This window comes from Anneissia japonica, unplaced genomic scaffold, assembly GCF_011630105.1.
Source record: "Anneissia japonica isolate Jap-2015-1 unplaced genomic scaffold, ASM1163010v1 scaffold287834_len5846547_cov211, whole genome shotgun sequence".
Classification (NCBI taxonomy): Eukaryota; Metazoa; Echinodermata; class Crinoidea; order Comatulida; family Comatulidae; genus Anneissia; species Anneissia japonica.
The window spans coordinates 721,613-744,052 of record NW_022704992.1 but is presented as its reverse complement, the minus strand read 5'-3'; the positions used below and the strand labels follow the sequence as shown (position 1 = coordinate 744,052).

Here is a 22,440-nt window from a genome sequence, read left to right as displayed (position 1 = left end):
AAAAATATGAATTTCCATTACACTCGGTGTCATTAATCTTGAATTTTTTGAAAATAAAAATGACAGATTAATATATTGCTGAAGTTTATTTGCCTTTGTTATCTTGTGATTGATGGTTTCAGGCATGTGAATGTGTCGAAAACATGCCAGCATAGGTGCGTTTGTAGCATTGTTAATTGGAGATCAATGTGGTCAAAGTAATAGCTGCTTTGCATGAACTTCTTGTATCCAATTACTACATTAATATGTCATTCTTTCACAGGATCACCATTATTGTATGTGCAAATGCATGTGATTGCATATCACTTAATCCATGTTTGTGCTATTATTGATCAAGATATAATAGAATCAACTGACTATACACTAAAATGTCTATAACAATTGAATGCCTATTCCTATCTGAAGAGCAAAATCAACGATAATATTATCCAATTGTTGATCACAAGGTGGCTTTATGTAGCAATAATAAGGTAGCATCAAGGAACGCCACAGAATGCCAATGTGGCAATCCCAAGGTGGCATCAAGGTACACTACAGAATGCCGTTGATCTTGCATTAAGGCACGCCACAAAATGCCAATGCGTTAATCACAAGGTGGCACAAAGATACACCACAGAATGCTGAAGCGGCAATCACAAGGTGGCAGAAAAAAACACCACAGAATCCCTGTGACAATCGCATGGCAAAAAGGTACGCAACAGAATGTGATAGCAGCAATCACGTCATGTCAACTGCACGTACACTACATTCCGAAGAAGAGAAAATGCGATTAGAATGACAAAATGCACTGTATGACAGTAAATCACATGAGGACTTATTAAGGATGTTTAAAACAATTACAGATGGATGAATAAGGCCATGTCAACATTTTAATAATCATGAATATCAAATACAATATGCTCTCATTTTTAAGACTTTAAGACTTCAATTAACATATTTTAGATTATTTTTGATACTTTTAATCATACAAGTTTTGAATGAATTTTTGAATACATGCATTAGTTATTCTTTAGTTATCAATGTATTTCATCATATTTTGATACACTTTATTTTAATATATATTATTATTACTATATTTTATTTCTGTAAATATTGGGTTTACAGTTGTCAAGTGTGATTTTGATAAAAAAAAAATAATAAAGAAAATACATTTCTGGGTTAATTTCATTCAAATGTTATGATTATGGAGATAACTGTACTACGAAGACTCATAATGACACAGTGTTTATAGAGCATCCATTGACAATTTCATCATGTAAGTGCAGGTACACTCATTAAATGAGAATCAATTTCTAAATTACCTTTGGTGGTTTGAATGGATATTCCGGTGAGAAGTGGATTTCGAGGAAGAACACACCTGAATCATAGACAGAGCCTGGAGGCCCTAGGATCGTGGATACCCATTCATAGATATTGTCTCCCTTTGGCCCGGCACTGAAAGAACAAACATAAAAACAGATTAGGTTACATTGGTTTGCCAGTTGACTATTGATATGCATATCAAAGGAAATAGAATTTCTGATGATCATAGAAGCAAAAAGATTTACTTTCCACTGGCTTCTTAAATCATGTCACTGACAACACTTACATTTTAAAATATAATTAATTACATGTAATATTTAGTAAATAAAACATTTGATTAAAATCTAGAATTAAAATACATTATTGTGTATTGGTAGAGAAATGTGGTAAATAACCAACAGTGGATAGTTCATCAAGAATAAAAGCATTGCACTCAGTATGCCTTTTATAATGAGCACCATTCACTTTATTAGAGAATGAAATAAAATAAATAAATCATCATTTCATTGACAGCCTTATGTCAAACATGTCATGTTATGGAATAACAGAACCTTTAAAGTTTACTCCGAGGGAAATAAGAACCACCATTGACATTATCATTACACAGATCCGTCTTAGTTTCCCTGTAGGCAGTAACGCTGATAAAGATCTGTCTGTATGTGTATTGCCACAAACAGCAGTGATGTCACAAATGTGTCTTTATTTCGACAACAAAGAGAGAGCTGAGCTCCTCAATCTACATAACTCAGGCAATTGGTACAAGCAGAAAATCTTTCTTGTTTGTTATATAAAATCCATCTATAATAATTATTCATTCGCTTTCTTAAGGTATTCATTGTTTACCTCCCATCTATTTGAATGTTAATAGTACAGACTGTTATTAATTTCTTTAATTTATATTCATTCAGTATTACAATTAATATGCGATAAGGAAGAGCTCAATCTACATACAACTTAGGAAATTTATGTACAGCCCTGGGATTTATTTACTGCCTTGAAAAAATGTGTCCATAGACTATACAGAAAAAGTGTGTAAGTGAAATATACTAAGGAACAGCTTTATCAAACCATAGTTTACTAAACAAAAAGCTTATCAAACTAGGTATAAAAATAGGGAGCTTCCGATTTGAGAAGATGTAAAACGTAATGACGTCATGTTGGCAGTGTAACGGTAATTTTCGCAGAATCTGCATTTAGGCCAGAACAAGGACTGTACGGTATTAAAAATTGGTGCGTCTGCAGTCTGTGTCCTCGTTATAAAACACTGAAACTGATTTGAAGTAGAACATAGAACGCACGCGATGACAGTCACGGATGAGTGAATCGGTTCTACATTCCCGCTGTACATTCTCAATCAAAAACTTCCTAATGAACTTCAGGAACAACTGCTCATTGTCAACTTAATAAGTACCATACAAGGGCAGATCCACAGATGTCCGAAAGGGGAATTCGAAAGAGGGGCTGAAAGTGGGGCCTACCTACCCTAGGGGGTTCACGGGCATTCCCCCACGAAATTGTTGTTTTCTGGACTTCCAAAAATAACCTCTGAGGCATTTATTTCTTTTCCTTTTTTTACTTTCCAAAAGGCGGGGAGAGGCGTAGTCAACCCCCCCATCCCAACCTAAATCCTCCCCTGCCATAGTTAAATATTTATATTCACCCAACTATATTGAACTTCTCAAGAGATATTTAATTATAATTTTATTTTTCTTTAATACTTAGGGAGCATGAAGTCCCTAGTAGTAGCTTGCATGCCCACAATATAATTATAATTCGCTGCACTGGAATGTGTTACCGGATCAGACATACTTCTTTTTATACCGACAAGATTATCTATCTTGCATACTAACATGTTCCAGCAATCCGCAACAGAATTGAGTTCAGCAGGTATGTGCGTCAGTTACAATATTAAACACATTAAGGATGCTACAAGTGTAATACTCATAGAGCTAACACCTCCACAATCACTATATACAACTATAACAGCCTGCTAGTTTGATTGATATATTGACTGTTGATTGACTAAGTAGCACACACAAAGTTGTGGTGTGTCCAGGCAAATCTAGTTAGTGATACGTAATATATGCAACTTAAATACACTGCCACTGGTAGTATGGATGGAAGGATAACACTCGTCTGAGGAAGACTTATTTCCAGTGGGGTCTTTCTAATGGTGAATGGGCAGTACACTGGGAGACAATCCCCTACTGTTTTCCGAAAGTGTATTGTGCTCTTTAACATACACACAAGCCATAATGCACATTTCATCTGAAAGACATTGCCCAGGCATGAGGGAATTTCACAGTTTTTCACTTGTCCCCGGACAAGTACTTTAAAAAAATGCACTTGTCCTGAAGACAATTTTACTTGTCCTAATATTATTGCGCAATAATCATAAAAAATAACACAAAGTAAGTATTTTTAGTTATGGCGCTACAACATTAATAGGCCTACATGCATACTGCATTGATCACGCAAAAATGTTTTTCTTTTTTTGAGAGAATTTCAATAATGTATGATATGGAGAAATTCAAATAAATAAACATTATTATTCTATGTATGTAGGAGTGTCTTGATTGTTTTGTTATTGCATGTTTAAAAGCCGTCGTCACGACTACTGCAAGTAAAAATTCCTCAGGCATGGTTGATTCCCATGATACACAAGTTCTTGGCCACAGGCTGACAGGACTGTGTTTTAGGACGTTATTTGTAGAAGGTGGGTGGGGGTGGCCATATCGTATGTTTGTACCCGTTTGCAGATGTTAATCAATTCTAATACTAGCTTCAAAATGTATCTTTTTTTTTCTTTTTTTTTGTGGAGGTTACAAACAAATTCAAATTGCACGGGAAAACCTCTAGAAAAATAGATGCGCAGAATCGTAAATAGTTGTGTTCCTACTATGAAGGCCTACATTTTTTCTTTTAAACCGTCCATAATTCGCGGGAGTGTTGATGCACGCGGTGTGGTGCGTAACCAATGCCTAGTCGGTTTTCTGTTTGATATCTCTTTGTGCGCCGACAATTTCTTAATAAAATATACTGCGTATTGTCAAGAGTCGGACTTTCTATAAGTACTGTAAAATCATTACACATTACATGGTGAAGTAGCCTATTCTAAAAGTGCTTGTCCACGGACCAGTGGTCCCTGAAATTGTTGTTGTCCAAGCGTAAAAAAAAAAACACTTGTCCTGGGCGTCAGGCAAGTGGGTTCGCTCATGGCTAAAGACGGTGCACTGTCGTAAACTTTCATTTCAGTCCTTCAGCTGAAACACAAAGAGAGTAACGATGGGAAATGAACTGGGGACCTAGAGTAACGATGGGAATTGAACTGGGGACCTAGAGATCGCGACACAATGGCTTTCACCAGTTTAGACGACTAAGCTAAGCTGCTCTCTTTAAGCCTCAAGTAGCACACATACTGTATACATTCTTAACTGATATGATGGTAGCGTTCTAGAAAATGTGTTGAAATACAGAAGCAAATTTAAGAAATAAAGTTAATAGTGGTTCAATTGATGTGAAAATACTACATAAATAAATACATATTTAAAAAATAAAAAAGATACAAGGCACTAAATAGAGATGATGCGATAAAACTCCACTTTCCAAGCAGTCAAGTATGCACTGACTTCTCTTACATTGATCATCTAGATTAAAGATTTGATTTATCCAAAATGTCAACCAAATCAGGATGTTTCAATGCATCACTAAATAATTAATTCTTTGTTATTTATGCTTTCACATAATGACTCAAGCTTTTCAATGCCCTTTGCAAATAATTATATTTCTGTTGCTAATTATCTTTCCCTATCTTTCAACAAGATTTTACAATTTTCAGGCAAATTGCTCATAATATTAATGGTTCGCATTTGAATAAAATAACTATGCGATTGATTGAAAAAAAATACAATTGGTAAAATATAATTGCAATAATAATAAAGAACTTGTTAGAACCTGGTGAAGAAATTCTTATATCTTATTATCTTATCTTATTTTACGTGAAATGAACCGTGTTACAAAATCAAATAAGTAATCTGATCTGAATAAACAACTTGTGAATATGCATTGAAGTAAAATAAACAGGTTGAAGTTAAGTAATTATTTAACACATAGAGACAATGAAAAAATTATTTTGTTAATATTTGGGAACCTGTTCTTCCACAGGGCCCGACAATGCTTTATAAGTACTAAGCCTCTTAATGAGGCTAAGAAAGTAGAGATATTGGAAGTCAGGAAAAAAATAAGCTTTTGATTTGCAACGACGGCAAGACCTAAATATAACATCACATTGAGAATCTACGTAAGGAAGATGGTCACAGACAAGTTAATTCCTGATATCGCCCTTTTATGCCTAATTTTCATAGCTAATAGTAATATAATTAAGAACCGGATACTTATTACAAAACATGAGTGAGATCTCCATTCACATTATATTTGATGTTTCTATATCAGTCCTTGCAAAACAAGCACCATGATCCCTTAATAACTATTTTAATTCTTTGCACTTTATTTCAAATTTTCTCTTTGTTCCCAGTGCCCAATGGAAACCAGTCTTTTTGACTAGGCCACTCTTGTTAAATATTATGAATAAATTTCATTTCAATTCATTTATTTATTTCGTCTTGTTCAAATAAATAAATAAATACAGACACCTATTGTTTTAGTTTAAATTGTGAGACAAAAATATCTCTTATCAATATCCTTATTCTCATTAATAAATCATAACATTCCTGGTATGCATGAATTTTAATATGATGGTTAATACATTGCCTGAATACAAGGATCTCGTATTACAATATCAAAATATGAGATTACACAAAAGAAATTTATACACAACCAAATGAGAAATACAAATGTAAATAAAAACAAAAAAATTTAATAATTATTTTAGACAACTTATTTTATACTTTATTGAAGTAATAGGACCTTGTTCAAGATATTATCAAATCAAATGAAAGAATTTAATAATCAGATTGATTAACGCTTTATATTTATTAAATTGTAAGGAAGAAATGAAGATTTCTTATTTGAAGATTTTTAAATGAAATAATTTCTATTTTGTGGCGGCCTGTGCCAACAAAATTATTTGATATCCTTATTGGCGGGCAATTGGTCTGTAAGAAGGTTATCAGTCAACATAACATGGTAGCATCTTGAAGTCTGGGTAAAAACAAGTCCAAGTCACAATCTCATTGAAGAACGTTTAAATTTTAAATAGGCATGAATGCAAGCTCATGTAAGTGGGACCCACCTAAGTGTGGCATGTGGGACTTACCATTGTTTGTAGCCATATGCCTGACCATTGCCTATCTCACTCAAATTAACAGCACAAAAGCCAGAAATGATTGATTGATTCAGCTATTCTAACTATTGTGTTTCCCCCTCTGTTGGAGTACTCAGGCACTGTTATACCTGTGTAACGATTACTATGACAATGCATTAGGAAACAAATATGATTTTGAAACGGAACATGATGCAGGCATTCAGCCCACTTGTACATAGCTTCCTGGAGACAATAACATTATCTTCTCTATCTTTTGATTTTTAGGCAATGCAGATATAATTTTCAATCCATTCTCTAAATCTATATTATTTTAACTATTAGAGATAACAAAATAATAACTTTCTAATATTATAGTAATCTGTATTCATGGACGTTGTGTGTAGTTGTTTTGTAAAATAATATAATTACCTCCGCCGAGAAGGTTATTTAATGTTGTCTGTCGTCAGACGAAAATTATATCCTCAAAAATGTATGAAGTTGTGTATGGACTCGATGAGGCAAAGCAAGATTACTTAAAAACTAACGAAAGGATCATTACAAATTTGTGCACCTTAACGAACTGATAGCATCTTTAAAAAGAGTAAGAGGTTAACCCGATAGTCTGGTTCATTTCAGCTCAAGTTGCATTCTACAGCTGCTACAGCACAGCGCCAATGCAATTCAGCACAATGACGCTGCAACAAGTAGGCCTACGGTAGGTATATGGGTCTTTCTCCTATCTTTACCGTTACAGAAATTAAATATAAATCAAACTTGCATTTTTAAACACAAGAATAATATTAGAAAGTATAATACATACTCCAAGTATTGAAATACACGCCATCGTGTTGGGATTCAATATTTCGACATTAATTATGTCATCATCAGGAATGATGTATTATATATTATGGTATTATGTATTATACTTTCTTATCTGAGATTAATCAGTGGACCTTTCGGTTTTTAGAATAATATTATGTTTTTAAATGGCCAACTTGTAAACACATCTGATTAGCAGGTATTTAACCCAATCTATTACATGATCAGAAATTATGACAACAACAATTATAATTATAAAGCAAATACAACAATAATTATTTTCAATAACAATTTGTGAATTGAAAATAATAAAAGTATTAAATTGACCATTATGTTTCTTTACTAAACATTTCCCTATTTCCAATCTTCATTCATTCAAAATAAATTAAATTACAGGTCTAACACTACAAAAATTCAATTTGTACTACAATGTTTTGATATTGATTAAAGCTACATTTAATCTGTTAAATCGTTATCAGTAAACAAAGCTGCCTTTATTCTGGTCGTGCTGGTGTTCAATGCAATATTTAATGAGGCATATTGATCATTATGAGTGATCTTGACAGCCAAAACAAATTATCATTGTAATATGAAAGACAGAAGTGTAATGCACTGATAAAAAGAAGAGAATTTAATGGAAAATCGTTGTGGACAGTGGAAGAAAGCTTGATCCCCCATCAGAGGCCAAACTGCTGGCAAGAACGCATCATAACAACAAAAGGAATATACATTTTCTTTAAGCAAAATACATACATCACCAACATCTCAGTAAAGCTTAAAATGGCTAAAATTACCTGGTGTTTCTTGGTGTCAAAGGTCTTAGACCCCTGAACCAGACCTCGACCAAAATTTCAGACAATCTGTCTGTCGGTCAGATGGGAAAATCCTTGCATCACAACTGGTAGTAGAGCTGTGCTTGGTGGTTAAAATGTCCGACCACAAAAATTCTGGGTCGTTTGTTCAATTCCTCTTTTAACAGGACTTGTTCTTACAACTAAAAAACAGCTTTTTAAGCCTTATAAAGACACTTGGATTTTGATGTATCATTCCACCCTGTAATTAGTCTGTGTACTTAAGTTGTTGCTGCTATAAATCCTATTATATTACAACCTTAACATTTTATGATTTCATGTATCAAAGATTCCTACATCACTAATTTTCATGATCAAAGAGGGAGAGACAAACACACTTTTTATTGGATACCAGTATATAAAATGTATTAAGTAAATCGCTTCAATGCTTTTTAAAGTAAAACAAAATATAAAGAGAGAATGCTCTTTGACTTGTACTGGTACTTGCATGTTAGAATGTCGATAGAATGTACGCACATCATAGTTGGGTGATTTGACACTGATTAAAAGTGTACTATAGATTTTTTTTTATAGCTATTCGCATGGTAAATGCTATAAAATTATGCAAATTAGAAGGTCACAGGTAAAACTTAGAAGTATAGAAAAGAATAGAAGCAGATTATTAATCATTACAGAAAACATGTGCATTGGATGATGATGGTTTAAGCTGCAATCCACATAATTTGAGTGCGTCATATAGATACTATGTTTTTATAAGTTAAAAAACCAGCTCCAGTACTTAAGCCTCGAAATGAGATTGGCAATTGAACTTGCAATTAAATGGTGAAGCTAAGTAATTCTCTCATCGTTATCTAGTAAACTATTATTGAGTATCTTCAGAAAGCATAAGCGCTAATTACTAGGAAAAATGCCATCATTAGACAAATTGGAAGTTATAATAACATTTAAATGGGTTTGATATTACTAACAAGCTTTGCTGAATAGTCATACTACCAGGCTTACTAGGTCTGTTGATCATGTGTTTTGGATTACATTTTGTGCCTCCAAGCATTTCAAAGGAATGACGACTTTTAGCATTTGGAACATGATTTGCGGGATTAGAGTAGATTCTCAAAAACTGTCACATGACAAGCACAGGCTTTAAGGATTTAATTTTCACAAATTAAATTGTCTATACAACAAAATCAATACTCAATAATGATGACTATTATATGCATCTCAACGTGGTATTATTGTCTAGTGAAATTCGAGCCATAATATTCTATTTTTCTATGGGCGTGTCTTAGTGATCATGTGATGTTATACAGCTTTTCAAAGCAAAGGGCTAGGTGAGGTTCATAAATAATAAACCTAATGTAACGCATATTCATCCTTCTGAGTAACACCAATTTTTATTCATCTAAAAACATTTCTAGGAAAATTAATGAAAAGTTTGAAATAACTGTAGCTTAAATATATTCGAGAGGGAATAGCATAAGATCAATTATAATATATTATAGAAGTGTTATTGCATTATGTAAAATTTCCCAGGGTAATGATAATGTATAGCAGGAAAGTGGTTGCATTATGTAGCCAGTGTCCAGGGCATAAATGATGTATTGCAGGAAAGAGGTTGCATTAGGTAGCAATAATAATAATAATAATAATGTACTGTAAGAGAGTGGTTGCATTCTGAAGACAAAATCCAGGGCATTAATGATTGCATTGTTGCATTCTGTAGCCAACCTCCAGGGCAATGGTGCTGCATTGCATTCTGTAGTTAATGTCCAATTTAATAATAATGTACTGCACAAGAGTGGTTGCATTCTCAATCCAAAATCGAGGGCGTCAATAATGCATTACAGGAAAAAGGTTGTATTCTGCAGCCAACATCCAGGGCAATGATGTTGCATTGTATTCTGTAGCTAATGTCCAAGGTAATAATAATGTACTGCAAGAGAGTGGTTGCATTCTGAACCTAAAATCAAGGGCATTGGTGGTGCATTGCAGGAAAGTGGTTGCATTCTATAGTCAACATCCAGGGCATTGATGTTGCAATGCATTCTATAGCATGTCCAAAGTAATAATAATCTACTGCAAGAACATAATTACATTCTGTAGCTAAAATCCAGGTCATTGATGATGCATTACATGAAAGTGGTTGCATTCTGTAGCCAACATCCAGGACATTGATAATGTATTACAGGAAAGTGGTTGCATTCTGTAGCCAACATCCAGGGCATTGATAATGCATTAAAGCAAAGGGGTTGCATTCTGTAGCCAACAACCAGGACATTGCTGATGCATTGCAGGAAAGTGGTTGCATTCTGTAGCCAACATCCAGGGCATTGATAATGCATTACAGCAAAGGGGTTGCATTCTGTAGCCAAAATGAAGGGCAATGATGTTGCATTACATTCTGTAGCTACGTCCAGGATAATAATAATGTATTGCCAATATGTAGACAATGTCCAGAAAAATAAAGATTATTATTTTTAATTCATAATGTAATGTTCCAAATGCTTGGCTTGGATTGGCCACCCACTCACAAATTTAACCGCTACATACCTGACACCAACCTACGTGCGACGACAACCTCAGAAGGGGTTTGCACGAGATCCTACAGATACAGAATCCAATTTTTAACTGTAGTGCATTGTCTTTCGAAATATATTTAACCAATTAGTCCCATGTGAAATATGGTTGATATCCACATTAAAGAATGCAACATCCTCTTCATACAAATACAATGTACAGCCGAAGTCACCACCAGAAGAACCCCAGTGGAAATAAGTCTTGATGATTTATGGTTCATGTTTGGTCAGTTTCACACTGAAGAAACCCAAAATGTTATTACTTTATATCAATCTTCGCTGATTAAAAGTTTTCTTCTTTTTTTTTTAAATAAAATCTTTACATACATGGATTACTACCCAATTTATTAGAGCCTTTTTACAGGTTTTTTTTTTTTAAACAAAATCTTTACATCACATGCATTACTTTCCAATTTAGAAGAGCCTATTAAAAAAGAACATTATTTTTTCATCTGCTAAATGATAAGGAAAATACAGTATGTTCTAAAATTGAAAGCTGATATATAAGGAATCAATTCCAAAAATAAGAAATAATGATTTTCACTTGCAGTTGTATTTATTCATTTATTGTAAGCAAGTGAGCAATATAATTTCTATTAATGGATAATAAATTAAATTGTGTCTGTATCTCTGTAACAAAACTGATAACAAAACTGATTTTGAATATCAGTCATATTAATTAATTCATGTGCAATAAGGCCTACTTTAATAACATGAGATTATATACATTGATATTAAACATTTTCCAGGGGTGGGCATTAAAATGGGTCAAATGGGTCAGAGGGCTAAAGTGAATTTTTAATTCAACTACGAGGGCTGCACCCAAACACTGATGTTTCGGTGTACTTCCAAAAACCTTCGTACACTGTTTTATGGGCAGTTTATGCTCAGTTTTACTATTACTTTTTACAGATGATCGGTGCTAGGCTCCAAAAAGCAATGTGTTTTCTAGCCAAAGATGGTTGGTGGGCTGCACACACAGGGTTTGTCATTCATTTTTGCGGGCCACACTTCACCCACCTGTGATTTACAATATGGAATATATGGAATACATAAGCCTATCTATTTAGTATAGGTCTCTCTCCAATTTAAGACTACGTAGGGATCAAGAATTTTATGGTCTTTAGAAGCTTTGGTCTTTCATTAGAAAAATAATCACTACAAAGGTAAGCAATTAGTGTTCATCCACAGCCAGAAAAAGTGGTCTTTGGTCTTTCATCTTCACTTGGATGGAGAAATATGTTTAAAAAAAATAATTATCATTCATTAACAACTTTACATTCCATTATTATTATTATCCTAATATTATATGATCAGATCTAATAACAATAAAATAGTGTTATAAACCATTATTGCCTGAAATAACCATCTATAAATATGCTGAAGGACATTTGAAGTGTGAAGTGAAATAGGAATACTAACAGACTGACATGAAAGCACATAAGCAATGACACCATCTAGGTATGCAATAAAATCTACACATCCAAGGTCAACAGAGGGGTAACAGACATTGAGTGGAACATCCATGTCTCATGAGCAATCTGACTCTCAGCTTTGCAACTGGATTCAGTCTCAATATCACTTGTTTACATCAGGTTCCGAGTACGCTGCTTCCTACTTCCTAGGCAAGTCATTCAATGATCGTGAAACCAATCAAAATAAGACTACGCACATACAACTACATAAATCTATTAACTGCTTTCAGTAATACAGACCAATATAAACATCTTTCTAACTACAATACATGCTGTACAATACAACAATAAATTATTCTTATATTTGTTGTATGTACTTTATTGTTGGTGATTCACTCAGTGTAAACTGGTTCACTTCTGTAAAAACAGACAATAGTTTCTATCACTGGAGAGAGTGAGACTTTGTAAAATGTAAAAATTTTTTAACACATTTAACACCAACACGTCTCTATAAAATCCAGGAGTTTGCCACTGACCCCCCGTAAGAGCTCTTCTAGACAACATCATGACACTAGGTGACTACTTCTCACAGTAAACCCCATTTACCCACCCCTCGATATGCATTTCGCTTGTGTTTTTACGCAAGGCACATCTACATGGCTTCAGTCTAGCCAGCTGTATCAATGGGTATCACTGCAAATTGCTGCGAATAAACCTGCAATGAACTAGCATTCTATCCAGCGAGAGCATTGTAATCAAGCCCTCATCTGCTTAACGCTACAAAAAAATGACTGAGATAGCAAATCCAAGATGGCCGATGTGAAACAGCTACTACTTTCTCAATTTTACGAAGTGGACACATTGAAAGCAAAGAAAAGAAGCACAAGACATGATTCCTGATACAATATTGAGTTTAAATTTGTAATAGTTTAACTGAAATTCTTCCTAGGAAGTGCTTGAACATCTCAAACACAAACGATCAAGAGAGGAATTCTAGCAAAATTTTTGTACATTTCGCAAAATAAAGGAAATAAAAAAATTAAATTAAAAATAAATAAAAAATAAAAATTGGTGGGAGGCAGAGAAAATGGATGCGCGAGGGGACGAGGAACTAGAATTTTTTTTTATTTGGCCTTATTAGTATGTATCCAAACACAATTTAAGAAGGAATTGATGTCTTTTAAAAACACTTTCATAATAATTTGAAATACAGTTTCTTTGACCCATGACTGATGAAATTGCGAGGATTAAGGTGAGGTTATTATACTACATAAACCCACAACATTAATAAAATGGATACAGTTGAATAAACTCATTAAAGAAAATTACAGACATTTTAATCGTTAGAATCTGCTTAAATCGCTGAGGAGAGCTCACTCATCCAACCGCAACATCAATCAAACATTTATGAAAAAGTATCACATCTGACAACATACAGAATACAACATAAAGAAATTATATTAATATATTTGAAGACATTTTCATTGTATGTAATATATTGTTTATTCATTACATGGCATTTACAGAGTACTAAAAATCATATTACTTCGGCCGACAATTGCAACTCGAATAGAACTACAAAATGTTCAAATTTTCTGAAAACTGTGTACAGGTAGTTTAATTAGGCCTACCTCCATTAAATTACAACACAATATTGCAACTTTTGACTACACTGATTGGCCAGTTGAAATATCCTCATAATCGAATAATGGTATTAGCAAACCATTGTTAACTATAGATATTTAAGTTCTAGAATAATTTATATTATTAATGTATCATATAATTTCCATAACATTGAATCCATCTAGTATCATTTGGTAAGCCTACTAGAACTGTTGCAGTTTATTCCATTTTATTACAATCCTTTAATTGGATAATCTCCTTGAGATTTCAATTCAATACATTTGCTGCTGAATTTAAGATATGGATTGTACAGGGCCTTTCCACTAAGCCACGCCCCTTGGATATTGTTCCTAAGGTCCCACAAAACAGCAGCGTAAATGAACACGTTTGTGGGTCAACACGTGTTTGTAGAACACATTTGTATTCCAGGCCATGTTCTGATTGGTCAGTTGTTAAGTTTGATTGACACTCCAGGAAGATCCATTACAATATTTTCAAAAATATCACAGCATCCATTCCATATCATTACCAAAATGCCAACTAAATATTACTGTAATTTCATTCCGTTCTAGTCCAATAGTGACTACAAACACCATAGAATATGTTCTGTATCACTCATGTTAAATAATAATGGAAAATGTATTTGACTCTCATAAAATCAATTGCACTCGCAAACTGTTTCTTGTGGAAAAAGCCAACGTCCTGGGGAGTCAAACAGTAGAAGTATACATAAAGGGTTGGAAGTAAAGTCGAATGATAGGAAATGTACACCACCCCAACATAAGACGCATATCTTAGTCATGAGCAGGCTTGCTGAACTGCGTAAAGCTGGTTTTCTACTAGGCGAATTTATTCACGTGAATCGAGAGTGTTGGTTCATGCACACATGCATTCATATTTCTATCGGAGTTTTCGCTTCAGCGAAATCGGTAGTTTTAACTGTTTCTACTTTTTGCTTAGCGAAAAAAATGCGCAACCAATCAGAGCTTTCCATTTGTGCAAATACATTCGCCTAGTGGAAAACCGACTTTATGCATTGTAGACCAGATAGGTAGAAAACTAGCTATCTCACAAACATTCACCTTTGGGAAATAAATTATTTGGTAGTGAAACTTTTATGCTACACAGTCAACTCTCCCAATACCGACCACCATTCAGACCGTCCACTTTGACCGGTTTTCCCGACGGACCGGTTTAGAGAACCTACCTACCTTGGTTCCCCGACCTTGAGTCTATAATAAGCCTAGCAAGGTACAGCAGATAGGTACACCACACTGCATCATGTACTATGTAGGCCTACTGACCTGAGAATGTCATTTAAAATTCAGGTTTTACTTTATTTTTACATTATTTATGTTGTACGTACCTATTTTTTTGTGTCGAAGTCTATTATCAATAAAAATTTACACAAATCAACTAAATGTGTATCGTAATTTATAATAAGTGTCAGTGTTATTTTTCGTTCGATCGCCATAATCTGCTTCGCTTCAACGTGGTTGCACCCTAAACTGTGTCAGCCAATAGAAAACAGTCAGGTCAGAGGTGACAGTCAAAGTGTCATGCGCAATTGTTTTTATGAAATCGATAGCCTTATGTTGGGACCACTTGGTTTGCCTTAGCGTGACAATAAATGCAAAATGTGAGAAAAGGATACATTCCTTAATAAAGAAAACACACTCATGAACTTTTTTTATCAGTTTATTAAACAAATGAAATCTAGGCTTATTGCAATTAATTAATAATTGCGCTATCGGCGTGTCACACGATTAACACTAACGATCGTACACATGTTGTTTTTCTGTGATTGATAGTTGTTATTTGGAGTCAGTCAATGGGTCTCCGATGATTTATTTAACATATTTCGTCAATAAATCATCGTTTTAAACTGGCTGTCCAGTTTTCAGAAGGTAATTTTATTGTTCCGGAATTGGGCCGGAATTAGGAATTGGGAGATCCGGTTTTCAGAAAGTATTTTAATACAGTAAGAATAGGAATGATTTTGGGACTTTAAAAAATGACCAGTTTTGCGTGAAATCCGGTTTTCTGGGTGGTCGGTATTTGGGAGAGTTGACTGTACTATATTTTTGTTTTGTTTTTCAGTCCATATTAAATAACCATTTTTTCCATACTGTCTCTTGTAGGCTTAATTTTAATATACAGTAGAACCTCATTTTTACGTACACTAGTTATACGATCCTCAGTTTTACGTACGCCTCTTACCGACGATGACGTCATTCAAAATAAACGGCCCTTTTCAGGGACACCATGAAGTAAAAAGAGATTTGTTACTTTCTGTTTGCTTATTATAACAATAAACAAACCATATGCAAAGTACTTGCATGAAACAGCAACGTTGATTGTGTCTAATTAACGGGCTGTTCTAAAAGCATGTGGACTGAGTGAGATGAACAACTACAGACGGTGCTCAAAATAATTTCTTTCCTACTTTGCTTCGTATAGGAAACTCGTTTCATCGAATTTTGTACACGAAGTCTACTCTATGCTGGGTAGGCATAATTTCGTACATGAACGCTAATTGGTTGGCTCACCCAGTGCAGTGCACATGGTTTTGGTTTGTCACGGCGGGCCGAACGAATCTCCGACTTCCGGTCTCGCACCGTACGTCATAACAGTATTGATTTCATTTTCTACCTAAATTGCAAATAAAATCATGTGCATTCACTCTATTCTGAGATTCCAAAAATAATAGTTATTATTACTATTCTGCCTTTTTGCCCTTATTTTTTTATTTTTTTTATTTTTATAGTATTGTGATATTTCATTGTTGTTTCTTTTTGTTCATGCAAAGCACATAGAGGCAACCTTACTGCAATATGTCCTATATAAGACATTCATTATTATTATTAAGCATTATTACATTTACACTACTATAACATTCCTTGAATATTATCATGCTTTAAAATTGCAGAAGCTGAAAGTAAAGCTCTCCTTAGTGTATAATAATTCCTACAACTGAATAAGGAAGTTATAATACTTTGCACCACCGATAATAACATCCTGCAAAACGGTACATATACCACATTTTATATTGATATGAAGGCTACTTATATTGTCTTCCATGGGAAATATTATTCACTATACATACAACACTAATATTATTCACTATGACACAGATAAATATTACAAACATGTTTAATTCAGTAATGTGGGAATTTTAAGTCATTCTTCAATAAGCAACAATATAAGGAAGAGCATATAAGGCAAGTTTAATTGAATTAAAATTGATGTAGTTTACAAACAAAATTGGCAGACATTATATCTTTTCTCATTTAAGCCAACATGAATAGGCTGGTATATGGTTTCTTGTTAAATTTCTACTATATTAGGTGTTTAAACTGTGTCATGAAAACCATGTAAGTAATATCTTAATTCACTTTCTGTCAATAATTTTCTTAAAGTCAATATACCGCATAGCATTTTCCATGACAAATGTGGAAACTAGAAGATAATCTGAGATTACAAAACCTCGTCCTGTTGCGCCAAATATATGTGCTAAAAAAAAATAATGGGTCACAGTCAATCTGCTTGAGTGGGCCCAACCTAACGAGACAAGCCCATCAATCGGGTGAGACTGCACACCTGCCAGATGCTTCAGTTCTCCGGATAGAATTTGACATGTCCCCCTACTCTGGCCCGTGGTTGATCTGCAAAGCCGAACAATCTACTCGAGTTGGCTCGGTTGTTGCCTTCTACCATTCACTTTAACCATATTTCTGATCTGCATTTTAGATGCTTTGTTCTCTTCACTAGTGTAAGCATAGCCATGGCATTAATTTGTTCATTCCTTTAAAGAACGCCTGGTCTCAGTTTAAGTGCCTGTATACTAATATTATTTTATTTGAATTGACTTTATTATAGTGAACTTGTTTATTTTTATTTAAAGCACATTTAGACAGTCTACAAATGGCAAGGCACTTTATGTAACTAAAAAAAACATACAATGAAACCACATGTGGATGAAATTTAATTAACAAACCAAAAAAGCCCACTATTAAATCACTGTATGTCGCAGTTTTTTTTTATTCTTCATTGGTCGACTACATCAACATTTCCTTTAACAATATGCTTATAATCAATCACTTAGAAATGACATTCACAAACGACAAAGACTACCTCATAATGTTATTTTTTACAATCTTGTAACATTGGATTTATAAAACAAAAAATATATAGTTTTTTTTTTTTAATAAGGAACATATAAATCACAATATACAAATCACAATATACAGTACACTTTAAATAAATAAACAGAAGATCAACTAAAAAGTATTTCCAACTTTCCCAAGAGGCCTAATTTAATTTATCTTTCTATACATTAAAGACACTATTATGAAACTAGTGCACAAAAATGTCCAAACCGACATCTTCTTTTGAAGTAGGTATTATCAAGGGTGCAGATCTGTTTTGAAAAAGGAGGTGCAAGAAGTCATAATGGTTGGGGCTGAGGTGCAAAAGTTTAAGAAAATAGTACCTCCAGAAATGACACTGACGGTAAAATTTATCATCATGTACCCTCGCTATACAGCGCTCTTTCATTAATATCTGGGTCATTTATGCAGTTCATTTTAACAATTTTTATATCAAGGCAAGTATTGCCTTTCCTTGATCATAATACGTAACTAATTCTATTTTTGCGCACTCTGGTGCTCATTATTTATTATCGTCTACATACAAGCTTGCTTAAAATTCTTATCCAGAATTTCTTGAATTTCTTCAGCAATTTCATGGTCAAAATTGTCGCAGATAATCCAGATGGTAAGGCAGCCGTTTAAAGTAGCTTTTGAAAAGTGTATCAGAGAATTACCTGGATAACACATATTTTTGGTGCTCTAACAGGCCTAGAACTTGGCCATGACAAGGCACTTCAGTTTTAATTAACTCACTGTTTATGAAGATGCTTGGATTTCTTCAGTAAATTTTAATTGTAAAAGTAAAAAAAAAAAGAATTAATAATTTCCAGAAGGAAGCATAAAAACATGACTGAGCAGATGATTCTTTTCGATTTATGTAGTATTTGCATCAGCTGTCCCTGACCTTGTCTTGAAAAATTCTGTTCAATAATACTTGCAGTTGAATAAATAAATATAATGAAACGCATTTCTTTATATAGCCTTGCATGCTTTTGCATGGCATTTAACATGAATTTAACACTTATCTTTGTCAATGATCTGACATTGAAAGGTAGAATATTAGAATGTGTACCAAGCCATCATAACATTAATGTGATAACTGCATTCTACTTTGAAGCTGATAATGTATCATTGCGTGGATAGTAATAACAGAAAGAAAGATTTACATCAATAATATAAATTGAAAGAAATTAATATATGTTATAATACTTTGAAAATAAATGAATGACCATATTACTATGCAGACATTACTTACTGTAAATTCCTCATCCTTAACATGCTTAATACTGGCCTACAATCTCTGCTGACATGAATATGTTAAATAATATTTCTTTTAAACACAATAAAATTTAAAAAAATGTGATTGTGTATTGAAAACTCACCCTAAAAAATAAATATTATGTATTCACATCTAGTTGTCTGTCTGCCGTTCTGTCTGTCAGTCTGTGAGTTGTTACCTAAATCAATAAGGCAATATCTCACAGCCCGTCATTGTGTACATTGTGGACTAGATAGATTATTGTGCTGCATGGCACGACAGGACCTTTAAGAGAATGGCAAGTTGTCTTGGGCCAAAGCCTTCAAATATGAAGTTACACTGTAGCCCTTATCTTGGGGGGAAAAAAAATTACTTCAGTGTAATTTTTTGATTTGGCAGTTTTTTGCAGGAAGAGTACCTGGGTTTGCAAAAAATATATTTCAGAGGGAGATCCCACAACCGTAGATACAAAATTACTCTAATGGCAATTCAGAGATTGAGCTAACACTACGAGTACATGTACTTTCCACAATGTAGTAGGCCTAGGTATGGACATTATTCTGAAAACCGCAACACCTAAGATTGAATGACCATTAAAATAATTAGCTACTTATATTTAAAACCACCACCTTCCCATTGATGGCAAGACAGACTTATCAGTTAGTTAAAGTTACACAACTAATCCTTGTATATTTACAATGTTGATAATTGAATACAAAATGTCCAGTGAGCTTTAGTAGTCAGGATCAATAATCAATACAGTACTTGATAATCTGTCAACCTAACAAGCGTTAGCATCCTTCGTATCAACTAATAAGAAAGAGAGGAACTCTCAGTAATCTCAGACAAAGTATGTTAATCTAGAAACTTACAACCTCTCACAGGTTAACAATGCAATATTTGCAAATTTATAATGTAATCCTTCATCTTTTTAGAAATAAGACATGAACATTTAAAACTAAAACAATCACTCATCATAGTTATTCAGGTATAAGACAGAGAAATAAAATATGAACAGATTAACATTTTAATAATATGCATTTAATACAGAAAATCCCAAATTCGAACTTACAAAATATTAAGCCATTAAAAACAATCCACCATAATGAAGTATTTAATTTAACAATATCAACTGAAATTAACTGTAATTTTGCCAATATCAAAACCAAATAAAAGCATGTATTATGTTTATGAGAATATTTGCTACATAATATGTCAAAAGGGATATAGGATTTCCTGTCAAAAAAACAGTTTATGTAGAAACACAGAGAAACTTGCACTGAGCACTTTATCTGTGAGCGAATACCAATGTTAAATGTATTGGTTTAGATAAACACCTTTGTACAACAGAAATCCATATTAATCAATGCATATCAATTGATTGATTGATTAATCAATCATTCTAATTAATCAAGCAATCAGTCTAATTAATCAAGCAATCATTCTGTGTCAACAATATATAATTCAGTGCCAAAGATCATTTTACATGAGCACTTTATATGTGAGCGAATACCAATGTTAAATGTATTGGTTTAGATGAAAACCATTGTACAACAGAAATCAATATTAATCAATGTATATCAATTGATTGATTGATTAATCAATCATTCTAATTTATCAGGCAATCAGTCTAATTAATCAAGCAATCATTCTGTGTCAACAATATATAATTCAGTGCTAAAGATCATTTTACTATTCAATATTCGTTAAACATTTTTTTCTGAAAGAGCTTTAGACTTCACAAGTCATTAAATTATTCAAATATTCAATATGCTGTAAATGTTTTAGTTGTTCACTACTGAACTCCCAAGCTGCTTATACTAAAAGCAGCTGAAAAAAGATGGGAGAAAACATGTTTGCCTAAATATGGTGGGTACAATAGGTTGGATGTATGGAAAAACAAACAAGCTAATATTAACCATTAACATACGTTTAGAAAATATACTTAACGTATATTACAAATACATATTATTTTTAACACACTTCCAATGTTTTAGGAGAAACTTGGAAACAAATTAAGGAAAAAACCTGTATAGTGCCAGGTACATGTCAAACCATATTAATAACACCTGCCAGACTTCACCTTTAACCTTAAATTACCCTTTATTTATGAAGCTATAAATAGTATGAGATTCTGTCTGAAGATCAACTTTTTATTTTTAAATATATAAATTTTAATATCTATTTTAACATAAAATTATTTTACAATTATTACTCTACAAGGTAATATAAATAGCATAATTAATGTTGTATTAAAAGATGTCTGTAGATTGGTTGTTATGAAACTTGCCTACAAATCCCAGGGCCTGGGTGCAAATCGCACATTAACTAAACACAATCATTACAAAGTACTGTAAGTTAGACCAAATTTACATTATGGAAAGTAAATACAAGTATAATACAAGTAATGATCACAGCCTATACCCACAAATAACACAACCGTTAGAAACAAAAATCATTTAATAATTGTAATAATTAGATGGACACACATTTCTGTTTAAGAAAAAAAAAAACGCCAAAAAAAAAATCGTTTAAACTAAGAAGATCGTTCATATCATATCTAGATTATAATAGCTTATTTAATAGTAAGTATGTTCTTGTTTAATTGTTAAAACACTTTCCTGTAAATTCCATAAGGATCTACTTCTGCAGAATATAGAAAAACAGAAGGTGGAATTGGTAATACCCTTTTAACTCAAAAATCCATATTGTTAGTGTTGAATTACACAGTTGACCAATTAGGGAACAAAGGGTATAGTTTACAAAACCGAAAGTGAGTATAAATTTACTATTAAATACAGAAGTAACAAGGACTTCATTTGATCATATTGTGTCAGAGGCTTCAAATAAGAACTATAAAAGTTTGCTTTCACCAAAATGCTATACTAAAGTGACTGGCAGTGTTCAATCAATAAAGAACATGTGTAAAGTACATTTTAATGGTCAGCGATTACTTCAGTATAGAAGGCTACACATTCCCTGTTGTTACGCCTACAGTAACTTATACAATTGACCAATGTAGCTCAAGCAATTTTCGCATTGTGTGAGCATGTCAGACTGATGCTCGCAAAAAGTATTTGTTTTGTTAGCAAGTTATTTGGTCTTAAGCAGAATGGGCTACAGTATATATTTCACATAATTGTACATGTATGAAGTCTCTTAGTGGAGGAGCTGCAACAACCAGTGGTGGGAGAGGGAGGGCCATAACCATAAATTTTCTTACT

The 22,440-nt window shown here is 33.3% G+C and overlaps 1 protein-coding gene across 2 annotated transcripts in view; it reads right to left on the bottom strand.

The window, feature by feature from the left end:
• Positions 1–22,440, bottom strand: part of LOC117105026 (ubiquitin-conjugating enzyme E2 E1-like) — a 60,338-nt gene that overhangs the window by 12,159 nt on the left and 25,739 nt on the right. For both annotated transcript variants that reach the window (XM_033246021.1, XM_033246020.1), the window contains exon 4: positions 1,302–1,434. In XM_033246021.1, coding sequence (XP_033101912.1) covers positions 1,302–1,434 — 133 coding nt within the window. The remainder of the gene's footprint in view (positions 1–1,301; positions 1,435–22,440) is intronic.